We start from the raw sequence: 14,801 nt of genomic DNA, 5'->3' as shown, positions 1-14,801 counted from the left end.
CAGTACCCCTCCCTGAAAGGACATTAGTGAACCGGTTGAGTTTTTATGACAATCAGCTTTTCATTGTCTCCTTCTGGTGCCATCCCACAAATTACCAGATTTACTGAATTCAATTTCCCCAACTTGCCCTGGTGGGATTTGAACTCACAACCTAGTCCAGTACCATAACTAGGCTACCATCCCCATAGTACTGCCCAATGTGATGTCGATCAACAAAGTTAAGTCATGTGGCTCCAATAATAAACCCACAAGCACAGAACTAAGGTGGTTATCAGATCAAGATAGCGTTAAAAGCATCACACGCTGGGCTAAAATTATTAAATTATGAGGCTAGGATGCATAGACAAGGCTTGTATTCCCTTGAGCGTACAAGTTTAAGAGGCAATCTAACTGGAGGTGTTTGAGATGCTTAAAGGATTTGATAGTTTCTCTCCATCTAGCCTATTTCCTCTGGTGGTGGGTGGTAGAGTCCAGAACAAGGGGGCATAACCTTAAAATTAGAGCTAGTCTGTTTAGGGGTGATGTCAGGAAGCACTTCACACAAAGGGTGGTTCAAATCTGGAACTCTTCTCTTCTCTCCTCTCCTCCCCCCAAGCAAAGAAGCTGTGGAGGCTGGGGGTCAATTGAAAATGTCAAAACTGAGATTGATTAGATTTTTTTTTAGGCAAAATGTATTAAGGGTTACAGAACCAAGGCAGGTAGATGGAGTTAAGATACAGATCAGCCATGATGTAACTGAACGGCGGAACAGGCTCGAGGAGCTGAATGTTTTGAGGTGAGGAGTTCCCCAGTTTGGAGGGGAGGCCGAGGGAGGTGAGGAGTTCCCCAGTTTGGAGGGGAGGCCGAGGGAGGTGAGGAGTTCCCCAGTTTGGAGGGGAGGCCGAGGGAGGTGAGGAGTTCCCCAGTTTGGAGGGGAGGCCGAGGGAGGTGAGGAGTTCCCCAGTTTGGAGGGGAGGCCGAGGGAGGTGAGGAGTTCCCCAGTTTGGAGGGGAGGCCGAGGGAGGTGAGGAGTTCCCCAGTTTGGAGGGGAGGCCGAGGGAGGTGAGGAGTTCCCCAGTTTGGAGGGGAGGCCGAGGGAGGTGAGGAGTTCCCCAGTTTGGAGGGGAGGCCGAGGGAGGTGAGGAGTTCCCCAGTTTGGAGGGGAGGCCGAGGGAGGTGAGGAGTTCCCCAGTTTGGAGGGGAGGCCGAGGGAGGTGAGGAGTTCCCCAGTTTGGAGGGGAGGCCGAGGGAGGTGAGGAGTTCCCCAGTTTGGAGGGGAGGCCGAGGGAGGTGAGGAGTTCCCCAGTTTGGAGGCCCCGGGAAAGAATGAGTTGGAATGGTGCACGGAGTCTCAATTTCACAACAGTGAGGATTTATGGAGGTAAACGTGCGTCATGCAAGTGTTCATTCAATAACAGTATAAATGACGATGTACTGTTGATAAATATTTTGTGGCGTTTATTTCTTTTGACAGGAACCAGCAATGCAAAGTTGCAATATTGGGAAATCAAAGACTTGCACTTACATGGTGCCTTTCTCAACCTCAGGATGTCCCTAAGTGCTTTACATCCAATAAAGTAATTTTGAAGTGTAGTCACTGTCGTAATGTAGGAAACGCAGCAATTTGCACAGAGCAAGATCCCACAAACAGCAATGTGATAATGACCAGATAATCATTTTTTTTTTAAAAAGTGATGTTGGTTGAAGGATAAATATTGGCCCAGGACACCAGGGAGAACTCCCCCCTGCTCTTCAAAACATTACATAGGATGCTCAGCACAGAAACAGGCCATTTGGCTCAACAGGTCAATGCCAGTGTTTGTGCTCCACACGAGCCTCCTCCCACCCTACTTCATCTAACCCCAGCAGCATATCCTTTTATTCCTTTCTCCCTCATGTGTGTTTAATCCAGCTTCCCCTTAAATGCATCTATACTATTCACCTCAACCACTCCTTGTGATAGCGAGTTCCACATTGTAACCACTCTCTGGGTAAAGCAGCTTCTCCTGAATTCCCTATTGGATTTATTAGTGAATATCTTATATTTATGGCCTTTAGCTCTGCTCTCCCCTACAACTGGAAACATCCTCTATGTCTACCCTGTCGAACCCTTTCATAATCTTAAAGGCCCCTCTCAGGTTACCCCTCAGTCTTCTCTTTTCGAGAGAAAAGAGCTCCAGCCTGCAATCTTTCCTGATAGGTACATCCTCAATTCTGGTATAATCCTGGTAAATCTTTTTTGCACCTTCTTCAGTGTCTCTACATCCTTTTTATAATATGAATTCCTGGAGTGTGTATGAGATGGTTTCTTAGACTAGTACGCTGAGGATCCAACCAGGGAACAGGCTACCCTAGATTGGGTATTGTGCAACGAGAAGGGGTTAATTAATAATCTTGTTGTGCAGGGTCCTTTAGGGGAGAGTGACCATAACATGATGGAAAGTGAAGTGGTCCAATCCGAAACTAATCTAAACAAAGGAAACTACAAAGGTATGAGGAGTGAGTTGGCCATGATAGATTGGGAAGCTTCATTAGAAGGCATGACAGTGGATCGGCAATGGCTAATATTTAAGGAACGAATGCATGAATTGCAACAATTATACATTCCTTTCTGGTGCAAAAACACAAAAGGAAAAGTGGCCCCACCATGGCTAACAAAGAAATTAAGGATAGTGTTAGATCCAAAGGAGGAGTCATATAAAAGTTGCCTGAAAAAGTAGCAAGCCTGAGGATTGGAAGCAGTTTAGAATTCTGCAAAAAACGACCAAGAGGGGAAATAGAGTATGAGAGCAAACTTGCAAGGAACATAAAAGTGGGCTGTAAAAGCTTCGACAAGTACGTAAAAAGAAAACGATTAGTGAAGACAAATGTAGGTCCCTTACAATCAGCAACAGGAGAATTTAGAACGGGGAACAAGGAAACGGCAGAGCAATTAAACAAATACTTTGGTTCTGTCTTCATGGAAGAGAACACAAATAACCCCCCAGAAATGCTAGGGAACCAAGAGACTATTGAGAAGGAGGAATTAAAGGAAATCAGTATTAGTAAAAAAAAAGTGCTGGAGAAATTAATGGGACTAAAAGCCAATAAGTCCCCAGGGCCTGATAATCTGCATCCCAGAGTACTAAAAGAGGTAGCCATGGAAATAGCAGATGCATTAGTTGTCATCTACCAAAAGTCTATAGATTATAGAACAGTCCCTGCAGATTGGAGGGTGGCAAATGTAAGTCCACTATTTAAAAAGGAGGAAGAGAAGATGGAACGACAGACCGGTTAGCCTTAAATCAGTAGTAGGGAAAATGCTAGATTCTATTATAAAGGATGTGATAACTGGACACTTAGAAAATATCAACAGGATTAGACAAAGTCAACATGGATTTATGAAAGGGAAATCATGTTTGACAAACCTACTGGAGTTGGGTTTTTTTTGAGGATATAACTGGTAGAATAGATAACGAAGAACCAGTGGATGTGGTTTATTTGGATTTTCAGAAGGCCTTTGATAAAGTCCCACACAAGAGGTTATTGCACAAAATTAAAGCACATGGGATTGGGGGTAATATACTGGCATGGATTGAGAATTGGTTAACAGACAGGAAACAGAGAGTAGGAATAAATGGGTCTTTTTCCGGGTGGCAGGCAGTGACTAGTGGGGTACCGCAGGGATCAGTGCTTGGGCCCCAGCTATTCACAATTTATATCAAAGATTTGGATGAGGGAACCAAATGTGTTATTTCCAAGTTTGCTGACGACACAAAACTAGGTGGGATCGTGAGTTGTGAGGAGAATGCAAAAAGGCTTCAAGGCGATTTAGACAAGTTGAGTGAGTGGGCAAATACAATATAATGTGAAGTTATCCACTGCCAAAGGAAAAACAGAAAGGCAGAGTATTATTTAAATGGTGATAGATTGGGGAATGTTGATGGACAAAGGGTCCTGGGTGTCCTTGTACACCAGTCACTGCAAGCAAACATGCAGGTGCAGCAAGCAGTTAGGAAGGCAAATGGTATGTTGGCCTTCATTGCAAGAGGATTTGAGTACAGGAGCAAGGATGTCTTACTGCAGTTATACAAGGCCTTGGTGAGACCACACCTGGAGTATTGTGCGCAGTTTTGGTCTCCTTACCTAAGAAAGGATAAACTTGCCATAGAGGGAGTGCAGTGAAGGTTCACCAGACTGATCCCTGGGATGGCAGGACTGTCGTATGAGGAGAGATTGGGTCGACTCGGCCTGTATTCACTGGAGTTGAGAAGAATGAGAGGGGAACTCATTGAAACATATAAAATTCTGACAGGGCCAGACAGACTGGATGCAGGGAGGATGTTTCCCCTGGCTGGGGGGGGGTCCAGAACGAGGGGTCACAGCCTCAGGAAATGAGGTAGGACATTTAGGACTGAGATGAGGAGAAATTTCTTCACTCAGAGGGTGGTGAACCTGTGGAATTCTCTACCACAGAAGGCTGTGGAGGCCAAGTCACTGAATATATTCAAGAAGGAGCCAGATAGATTTCTAGACACAAAAGGCATCAAGGGGTATGGGGAGAGAGCGGGGAATATGGTATTGAGATAGAGGATCAGCCATGATCATACTGAATGGCAGAACAGGCTCGAACGGCCAAATGGCCTTCTCCTGCTCCTATTTTCTATGTTTCTATATGGAGACCAGAACTGTGCACAGTTCTCCAAGTGTGGTCTAACCAAGGTTCTATGCAAGTTTAACATAACTTCCATTTTTCAATTCTATCCCTTTAGAAATAAACCCCAGTGCTTTTTTTTTAAAAAAACCTGCACGCTACTTTTAGTGATTTGTATATCTGTGCCCCCAGTTGCCTCTGCTCCTCTACGAGCTTTATTGTAGCCCCCTTTTCAGATTACCTTTTCCATATGTACCACACGCTTCACTCCCACCCTGAAATAGTGGCTGTGGGATCTTTTACGTCCACCCGAGGGGGCAGACGGGGCCTCGGCTTAACATCTCATCCGAAAGACGGCACCTCTGACAGTGCAGCACTCCCTCAGTACTGGCACTGGGAGCATCAGCCGGGATAATGTGGTCAAGTCTCTGGAATGGGGCTTGAACCCATAACTTTCTGACTCAGACGACAGAGCTACCCACCGAGCCACCGCTGACCACTGTTGAGATACAGACGGTAGTCCTGACCAGCTTTATTCTACTCCATTTCAGATTACTTTTCCCCCTATGTACCACACATGTTATTCCCACCCCGACATATTGAACAGGAAATTATAAATCAAATTTAACATTTGTAAACTGTTTCTACTCTCCTGAGCTGTTGAGTGTAATACAACAGTAAGATGCAAAAATAAATCCAAAGTTAAAATATCAAAAGGAACAGGGAGAGAGGAGACTTTTTTTTCATTAATAAACAACGAGTTGTGATGATCTGGAATGAAAGGGCGGTGGAAGCAGATTCAATAGCAACTTTCAAATGGGAATTGGATAAATACTTGAAAAGGATAAATTTGCAGGGCTATGGGGAAAGAGCAGGGGAGTGGGACTAATTGGATCATCATAGGTACAGCACAGGAGGTGCCCATTCGGCCCATCAGGCTTGTACTGGCTCTTTGAGAGAGCTATCCAATTAGTCCCATTCCCCATAGCCCTGTAAATATTTTCCCCCCTCCCCCCTTGAAGTATTTATCCAATTCCCTTTTGAAAGTTACTATTGAATCTGCCTCCCCCGCCCTTTCAGGCAGCGCATTCCAGCTCACTCCGTTAAAAAAATGTTTCCTCGTGTCGCCTCAGGTTCTTGCTGATCACCTCTTTCAAAGAGCAGGTGCAGGCATGATGGCCGTGACAGACCACAGCCAATTCAAAATGGAACTGCATATATTCGAGAACACACGGGGAGCTACAGGAACAGAGATAATGCCAGGGTGTTGATGACTGTATAATCTATTTATGCTTTTGGTGTCATCAGAACTTATTGTGCAACACATCAGCCCAGCAACTTTTCTCAAGGAAGAAGGAAACTCAATGCTAGGATCCAGCATTACCCACGCCCACAGAATTGTAATACAGATTTTTTAAATTGAAAAGTAAATGAAATTGAGAAATATGTTCAAGTCCAGTGTACAACAGGATATTTGTGTGAAATTAAAAATAATTCCCACCAGATTGCTATGGAACTGCAAAAATTACGTGAACTGGTCACCATTCCAGAAGGGTGCAGAACATAATAAATTGGAGCAGGAGTAGGCCATAAGGCCCCTCGAGCCTGCTCCGCCATTCAATCAGACCAGGGCTGATCTTCGCCCTCAACTCCACTTTCCCGCCCGATCCCCCAAATCCCTCGACTCCCCTAGAGTCCAAAAATCTGTCTATCTCAGCCTTGAACGTGCTCAATGAGTCAGCATCCACAGCCCTCTGGGGTAGGGATAAATGTTGGCCAGGACACCTGGAGAACTCCACTGCTCTTCTTCAAATAGTGCCACGGGATCTTTTACATCCGCTTGAGAGGGTAGGTGGGGCCTCGGTTTAACGTCTCATCTACAGACACCAGCTCTCAAAAGAGAGTCTGCAGAAGGGACATCTGATGGCTCTCTCCTAAAACACGATCTCTTCACCTGATATTTAAACACCAGAGTAAAGGCACACACCCGCTAGTTAGACCCAGGCACTCTACCTCAGCAGTGGCAGCTCAACCTGGAGCCCAACATTACAAGCTAAAAAAGTTTTCACTTACCCTTTCTACAGTTTTGATGAGTCAACTGCATAGAATTTACAGCACAGAAACAGGTCCAAGCCAGTGTTTTATGCTCCACACGAGCCTCCTCCCAACTCTATTTACTTCATCTCACCGTATCAACATCTCCTCTTATTCCTTTCTCCCTCATGTTTATCGAGCTTCCCCTTAAATGCATCTAATCTATTCGCCTCAACTACTCCTTGTGGTAGTGAGTTCCACATTCTAACCACTCTCTGGGTAAAGTTTCTCCTGAATTCCTTATTGGATTTATCAGTGACTTGTCTTATTATTTATGGCCCCCATAGTTATATCCTGCGGTTTACCTTTAAAGTTGGTCCTGGAAACTTTTACCATCCGTCTTTCGGATGAGACGTTAAACCAAGACCCCTTCTGCGCTCTCAGGTGGACGTAAAAAGATCCCACGGCCACTATTTGAAGAAGAGCAAGAGAGTGCTCTCCGGTGTCCTGGGCCAATATTTATCCCTCAACCAACGTCACTAAAAAAAAGTTACCTGATCGCTGTTTGTGGGACCTTGCTGTGCGCAAATTGGCAGCCACATTTCCTACATTACAACAGAGACTACACTCCAAAAATACTTTGTTGGCTGTAAAGTACTTTGGGACAGCCGGAGGTCGTGAAAGGCGCTATAGAAATGCAAGTCTTTTCTTTCTTTACCTTCCTTTCCTCAATATAAATCCTCTATCTACCCGTAGCAAACTAAATTACTCACCAGTCTTCAGGTTTGATTGCATCAGGGTCAGAAATTTTTGATCTCTCATCCCAGTCTTCTGGTTTCTGGTCATCTGGATCTTCAATCTCTTTCGGAGGATTAATGGGAGGAGTCATGTCTTCCAGGAGGTTGCCACTGTTGACGACGGTTTGATCAATCAGGACCTCAAATGAGTTGTCAGGGTTGAGTACTACAAGAGGGGAAAAAAAAGTTAATTTAATAGAAGCTTAAATGCGTTTGTTGCTCCCAAATACAACAACTCTCTTAGCAAAGCTACAACAGTCGGTCTCGCCCAGATAAGCCAGCGCTCCATTGAGACTCTGCCAGGGATCCATACAAACAATGGCAAAAACTTCAGTCTCTCTCTAAAACCCTTGTGTAAATCTAGATGTCCCAAAATCCACTCAAATCAGTAAAATTCAGACCAGAGAGAGATTAATTAAGGCCTCAGCTACTAGTTGGTGTCATTCCAACAGTTTCAGTTCTGTTTCACTTAGTTACTATACGTTTACCAATTTTATCAGCATGTTTTTCCACAACAATTGGGTTGATATTCTGACAAAGGTAAGATCAAGCAGACAGAAAGACCTTCTTCACAGAGCCATACAGCACAGAAGGCGGCCATTCGGCCCAACGTGCCTGTGCCGGCTCTTTGAAAGAGCTATCCAATTAGTCCCACTCCCCTGCTCTTTCCCCATGGTCCTGCAAATTTTTCCTTTTCAAGTATTTATCCAATTCCCTTTTGAAAGTTATTATTGAATCTGCTTCCACCGCCCTTTCAGGCAGCGCATTCCAGATCATCACAACTCGCTACGGAAAAAAAAATTCTCATCTCCCCCATGGATTTCCCCCCCAATTACCTTAAATCTGTGTCCTCTGGTTACCGACCCTCCTGCCACTGGAAACAGTTTTTATTCTATCAAAACTCCTCAATTTTGAACACCTCTTAATTCTCCCCTTAACCTTCTCTGCTCTAAAGGAGAACAATCTCCGAAAAAGGAACAATGAGTGTTCTTTTTCTCGTAAGTGTTTTCTTTAAGTTTATTTTTGTTAAGTTTAGTTAGTAATCTAATAAATCGAGGCATGGCAGGGCACCTCAGTCCGGTCGAATGCACATCTTGTGCCATGTGGGAACTCCAGGACGCTTCCCGTGTCCTGGACAACCACAGGTGCAGGAAGTGTCACCAGCTGGAGGAGCTCGAACTCTGGATTTCGGAGCTTGAGCATCAGCTGGCATCGCTGCAGTGCATCCGTGAGGCTGAGAGCCACGTGGATAGGACTTTTCAGGAGGTGGTCACCCCGCAGCTTAAGAGAGTGCAGGCAGAGAGGGTCTCTGGGTGACCGCCAGGCAGGCAAGGAGGACCAGGCAGATCGTGCAGGAGTCCCCCGAGGGCATCTCGCTCTCCAACCAGTGTTCAGTTCTGAATGCTGGTGGGGGAGAGGGTACCTCTAGGGAGTGCAGCGAGAGCAAAGACCATCGCACCATGGGTGACTCAGCTGTACAGGAGGGGGCAGGGAAGAGAAAGGTCAGGAGAGCAATAGCGATAGGGGATTCTATGGTTAGGGGGAACAGACAGGCGTTTCTGCGGCCACAGACGTGAATCCAGGATGGAACGTCGCCTCCCTGATGCCAGGGTCAAGGATGTCACTGAGCAGCTGAGGAACATTCTGGAGGGGGGAGGGTGAACAGCCAGAGGTCGTGGTCCATATCAGTACTCTCTAATCCCTTGTAAAGCAGTGTACCATTAGTTTAAAGATTTAACAAAAAATATTACAAGTATAAATACATGGTCATATAACAGAGTACAGCACAGAGACAGGCCATTCGGCCCAACTAGCCTGAGCCAGCCTTTATGCTCCACGAGCCTCCTCCCACCCCTCTTCATCTATCAGGATATATCCTTCTATTCCTTTCTCCCTCATGTGCTTAACTAGCGTCCCCTTAAATCCATCTATGCTATTCGCCTCAACTACTCTTTGTTGTATGTGGAATGCACGAAGTGAAGTAGTTTCTCCTGAAGTCCCTATTGGATTTATTAGTGACTATCTTATAACCTAAACATCGCTGTGCCAGCAAACTGGGGCCGCGGCAGTTCCACTTTCTAAAAGGTTCCGCAACACATCCCAGCTCGTGAGATCCTGCTGCGAGCGTGCCAAATGGTGCTTTGCCTTGGTGTTAGCCAACTTCTTATTATAGATACAGCCCAGTCCTTGCAACTTGGCACTCTGGCAAATTAGACCCACCATAGGCTTCAGATCATGATGTGCCAGCAAGCGGGCGCCCTGCACAAGGCTCCCGCCAAATGCCCAAGTAGCAGAGCAATACGCCCATCCAAAGAGAAGGTCGGTGTGGAAGGAGCTGCTGATAAATAGGGACTTGTGTTGAGCAATACCTAGAGTGTAGAGATGTGTCTTCTTGTCCGTGTAATAGCCTTTGAGGTCGACGTCTGAGCGTTTTGCATGTTTCTCCTCATACTCTCCAGTTTTGGGGTTCTTGTGCCTGAAGATAAAGTGGAGTTTGTAATCTTCGCCACACTTGTCTGGGCCAAACATGATGGTGTATGGAGTTTTGTCGTGGAATTTCTCCTACAAAAAAAAGGAAAGGCAAGTAACCAAATTAGAATCCATTAATAGACCCATTTCATCCAGAGACAAACTTTGCTCTGAACCCTTTGAACATGACGAGGAATGAAGGGATTGAAGAGCAACAGATTAATCACCTTCAAAAAGGAAGTGAAGGAGGAAGGAGGGAAGAAAGAGAAAAAGTTGATTGCTCCTGAAGACTTGACACAAAAAGGAAAAGAAATTGATGGGGGAAAAGCAAAACCATATTGTGACATCAGGAGAGTGCACACTCATCCACTACAAAAGGATGTCTCGACCTTAGAGAAGGTGCACAGGAGGTTTACCAGAATGGTACCAGGGATGAGGGACTTCAGTTATGTGGAGATATTGGAGAAGCTGGGATTGTTCTCCTTAGAGCAGAGGAGGTTAAGAGGACAAACGTAGGTCCCTTACAGTCAGAAATGGGGGAAATTATAATGGGGAACAAAGAAATGGCAGAACAATTAAACACATACTTTGGTTCTGTCTTCACAAAAGGAGGACACAAATAACCTGCCAGAAATGTTAGGGAACCAAGGGTCTAATGAGAGGAACTGAAGGAAACCAGTATTAGTAAAAATAGTGCTAGGGAAATTAATGGGGCTAAAGGCTGACAAATCCCCAGGGCTTGATAATTTACATCCCAGAGTACTAAAGGAAGTGGCCCTGGAAATAGTGGATGCATTGGTGATCATCTTTCAAAATTCTATAGATCATGGAACAGTTCCTACAGATTGGAGTGTGGCAAATGTAACCCCACTATTTAAAAAAGGAGGGAGAGAAAAAACAGGGAACTACAGACCAGTTATCCTAACATCAGTAGTGGGGAAAATGCTAGAGTCTATTATAAAAGATGTGATAACAGAACACTTGGAGGGCATTAACAGGACTGGACAAAGTCAGCATGGGTTTATGAAAGGGAAATCATGCTTAACAAATCTACTGGAGTTTTTTGAGGATGTAACTAGTAGAATAGATAGGGGAGAACCAGTGGATGTGGTGTATTTGGATTTTCAGAAGGCTTTTGATAAGGTCCCACACAAGAGGTTAGTGTGCAAAATTAAAGCACATGGGATTGGGGGGAATATACTGGCATGGATTGAGAATTGGTTGACAGACAGGAAACAGAGTAGGAATAAACGGGTCTTTTTCCAGGTGGCAGGCAGGGACTAGTGGGGTACCGCAGGGATCAGTGCTTGGGCCCCAGCTATTCACAATATATATCAATGATTTGGATGAGGGAACTAAATGTAACATTTCCAAGTTTGCAGATGACACAAAGCTGGGGTGGAATGTGAGCTGTGAGGAGGATGCAAAGAGGCTCCAATGTGATTTAGACAAGTTGGGTGAGTGGGCAAGAACATGACAGATGCAGTATAACGTGGATAAATGTGAGGTTATTCACTTTGGTTGTAAAAACAGAAGGGCAGATTATCTGAATAGTGATAGATTGGGAAAAGGGGAGGTGCAACGAGACCTGGGTGTCCTTGTACACCAGTTGCTGAAAGCGAGCATTCAGGTGCAGCAAGTAGTTAGGAAGGCGAATGGTATGTTGGCCTTCATTGCAAGAGGATTTGAGTACAGGTGCAGGGATGTCTTACTGCAGTTGTCCGGGACCTTGGTGAGACCACATCTGGAGCATTATGTGCAGTTTTGGTCTCCTTATCTGAGGAAGGATGTCCTTGCCATGGAGGGAGTGCAACGAAGGTTTACCAGACTGATTCCTGGGATGGCAAGACTGACGTATGAGCAGAGATTGGGTCGACTAGGCCTATATTCACTAGAGTTTAGAAGAATGAGAGGTGATCTCATCGAAATATATAAAATTCTAATAGGACTAGACAGACCAGATGCAGGGAGGATGTTCCCAATGGCTGGGGAGTCCATAACCAGGGGTCACAGTCTCAGGATACGGGGTATGTCATTTAGAACAGAGATGAGGAGAAATTTCTTCACTCAGAGGGTGGTGAACCTGTGGAATTCTCTACCACAGAAGGCAGTGGAGGCCAAGTCATTAGATGTATTCAAGAAGGAGATAGATATATTTCTTAATGCCAAAGGGATCAAGGGATATGGGGGAAAAGTGGGAACAGGGTACTGAGTTAGACGATCAGCCATGATCATTTTGAATGGCGGAACAGGCACGAAGGGCCGAATGGCCTACTCTTGCTCCTACTTTCTATGTTAAGGGGAGATTTAATAGAGGTATTCAACATTATGAGGTGTTTTAATAAAGTAAAAAGAAACGGTTTCCATTGGCAGAAGGGTTGGTAACTACAGGGCACAGATTTAAAGATAACTGGCAAATGAAACAGGTGAGACGAGGAGAATTTTTTTTAATATACACACAGCAAGTTATGATGATCTGGAATGCGCTGCCTGAAAGGGCGGTGGAAGCAGATTCAATAGTAACTTTCAAAAGGGAATTGGATAAATACTTGAAAAAGGAAAGATTTGCAGGGCTATGGGGAAACAACAGGGGGGAATGGGACTACTTGGATAGCTCTATCAAAGAGCCGACACAGGCACGATGGGCCAAATGGCCGCCTCCTGTGCTGTATCATTCCATGAAAACACACTGATAGACCACAAATACTCAACAGACGAGCCACAGCAACGGAGAGGCACACAGTGAACAGCGTGTAGAGTGGCTGATGCTGCTAAATACTTCTCCCAACCTGCGAGGTAACGCCCCCAGGACAGGACATCGCAACGTGGAGTTAGTGCGAAGATGTGCGCACAGAGCAGCCAAGTCGCAGCAAGTCGAACATCCTGCCTCCTGCACGGCCAGTTACACAGGTGGATCAATAATGGAGCGTTGCTCAGGTATAATTAGCTGGAGTCAAATCCAAGCACGCCAAAACACTAGCGTTCATCACAACAGGCAATAAAACCAGCCAAGCTAATTACTGGTACCAGCTAAACCCCCCTCAGCTCAACAGATTCGTTCACGTACAATTAAGCGGACATGATAGAACTTGCATTTCTATAGCGCCTTTCACGACCTCAAGTCCCAAAAGCGCTTCACAGGCAATGAAGTACCTTTGAAGTGTAGTCACTATTGTAATGTAGCTTGAGAGATAAATATCGGCCAGGATGCCAGGGAGAACTCCCCTGCTCTTCTTCGAAATAGTGGCCGTGGGATCTTTTGCGTCCACTTGAGGGCAGACGCGGCCTCGGTTTAACGCCTCATCCAAAAGACGGCACTTCCAACAATGCGGCACTCCCTCAGTACTGGCACCGGGAGTGTCGGCCTGGATTATGTGCCCAAGTCTCTGGAGTGGGACTTGGACCCACGGCCTTCCTAACTCAGAGGCGAGTGCGCTGCCCACTGAGCCACGGCTGACACCTGTGCAACAGCACTTCAAGTTCACCAACCATCGAGGTACAGACAGGGCAAAAAAGAGTAACTAGGGAGAGAGTAGGGCCTCTTAAGGATCAACAAGGTCATCTATGTGCGGAACCACAAGAGATGGGCGAGATCCTAAATGAATATTTCACATCGGTATTTACGGTTGAGAAAGGCATGGATGTTAGGGAACTTGGGGAAATAAATAGTGATGTCTTGAGGAGTGTACATATTACAGAGAGGGAGGTGCTGGAAGTCTTAGCGCGCATCAAGGTAGATAAATCTCCGGGACCTGATGAAATGTATCCCAGGACGTTATGGGAGGTTAGGGAGGAAATTGCAGGTCTCCGAGCAGAGATATTTGAATCATCCACCGCTACAGGTGAGGTGCCTGAAGATTGGAGGGTAGCAAATGTTGTGCCTTTGTTTAAGAAGGGCGGCAGGGAAAAGCCTGGGAACTACAGACCGGTGAGCCTGACATCTGTAGTGGGTAAGTTGTTAGAGGGTATTCTGAGAGACAGGATCTACAGGCATTTGGAGAGGCAGGGACTGATTAGGAACAGTCAGCATGGTTTTGTGAGAGGAAAATCATGTCTCACGAATTTGATTTGAGTTTTTTGAAGGGGTAACCAAGAAGATAGATGAGGGCTGTGCAGTAGACGTGGTTTACATGGACTTCAGCAAAGCCTTTGACAAGGTACCGCATGGTAGGTTGTTACATAAGGTTAAATCTCACGGGATCCAAAGTGAGGTAGCCAATTGGATACAAAATTGGCTTGACGACAGAAGACAGAGGGTGGTTGTAGAGGGTTGTTTTTCAGACTGGAGGCCTGTGACCAGCGGTGTACCTCAGGGATCGGTGCTGGGTCCGCTGTTATTTGTTATTTATATTAATGATTTGGATGAGAATTTAGGAGGAATGGTTAGTAAGTTTGCAGATGACACCAAGATTGGTGGCATTGTGGACATTGAAGAAGGTTATCTAGGATTGCAATGGGATCTTGATAAATTGGGCCAGTGGGCCGATGAATGGCAGATGGAGTTTAATTTAGATAAATGTGAGGTGATGCATTTTGGTAGATCGAATCGGGCCAGGACCTACTCCGTTAATGGTAGGGCATTGGGGAGAGTTATAGAACAAAGAGATCTGGGAGTACAGGTTCATAGCTCCTTGAAAGTGGAGTCACAGATGGATAGGGTGGTGAAGAAGGCATTCAGCATGCTTGGTTTCATTGGTCAGAACATTGAATGCAGGAGTTGGGATGTCTTGTTGAAGTTGTACAGGGCATTGGTGAGGCCACACTTGGAGTACTGTGTACAGTTCTGGTCACCCTATTATAGAAAGGATATTATTAAACTAGAAAGAGTGCAGAAAAGATTTACTAGGATGCTACCAGGACTTGATGGTTTGACTTACAGGGAGAGGTTA

The 14,801-nt window shown here is 45.5% G+C and overlaps 1 protein-coding gene across 2 annotated transcripts in view; it reads right to left on the bottom strand.

The window, feature by feature from the left end:
• Window positions 1-14,801, bottom strand: part of canx (calnexin) — a 69,014-nt gene that overhangs the window by 21,700 nt on the left and 32,513 nt on the right. For both annotated transcript variants that reach the window (XM_067995969.1, XM_067995970.1), the window contains exons 7-8: window positions 9,813-10,005; window positions 7,420-7,609 (exon numbers count right to left, since the gene is read on the bottom strand). In XM_067995969.1, the coding sequence (XP_067852070.1) occupies window positions 7,420-7,609; window positions 9,813-10,005 (383 nt within the window). The remainder of the gene's footprint in view (window positions 1-7,419; window positions 7,610-9,812; window positions 10,006-14,801) is intronic.

This window comes from Heptranchias perlo, chromosome 14 (assembly GCF_035084215.1).
Source record: "Heptranchias perlo isolate sHepPer1 chromosome 14, sHepPer1.hap1, whole genome shotgun sequence".
NCBI lineage: Eukaryota > Metazoa > Chordata > Chondrichthyes > Hexanchiformes > Hexanchidae > Heptranchias > Heptranchias perlo.
This window is presented reverse-complemented; position numbering and strand designations above follow the sequence as displayed.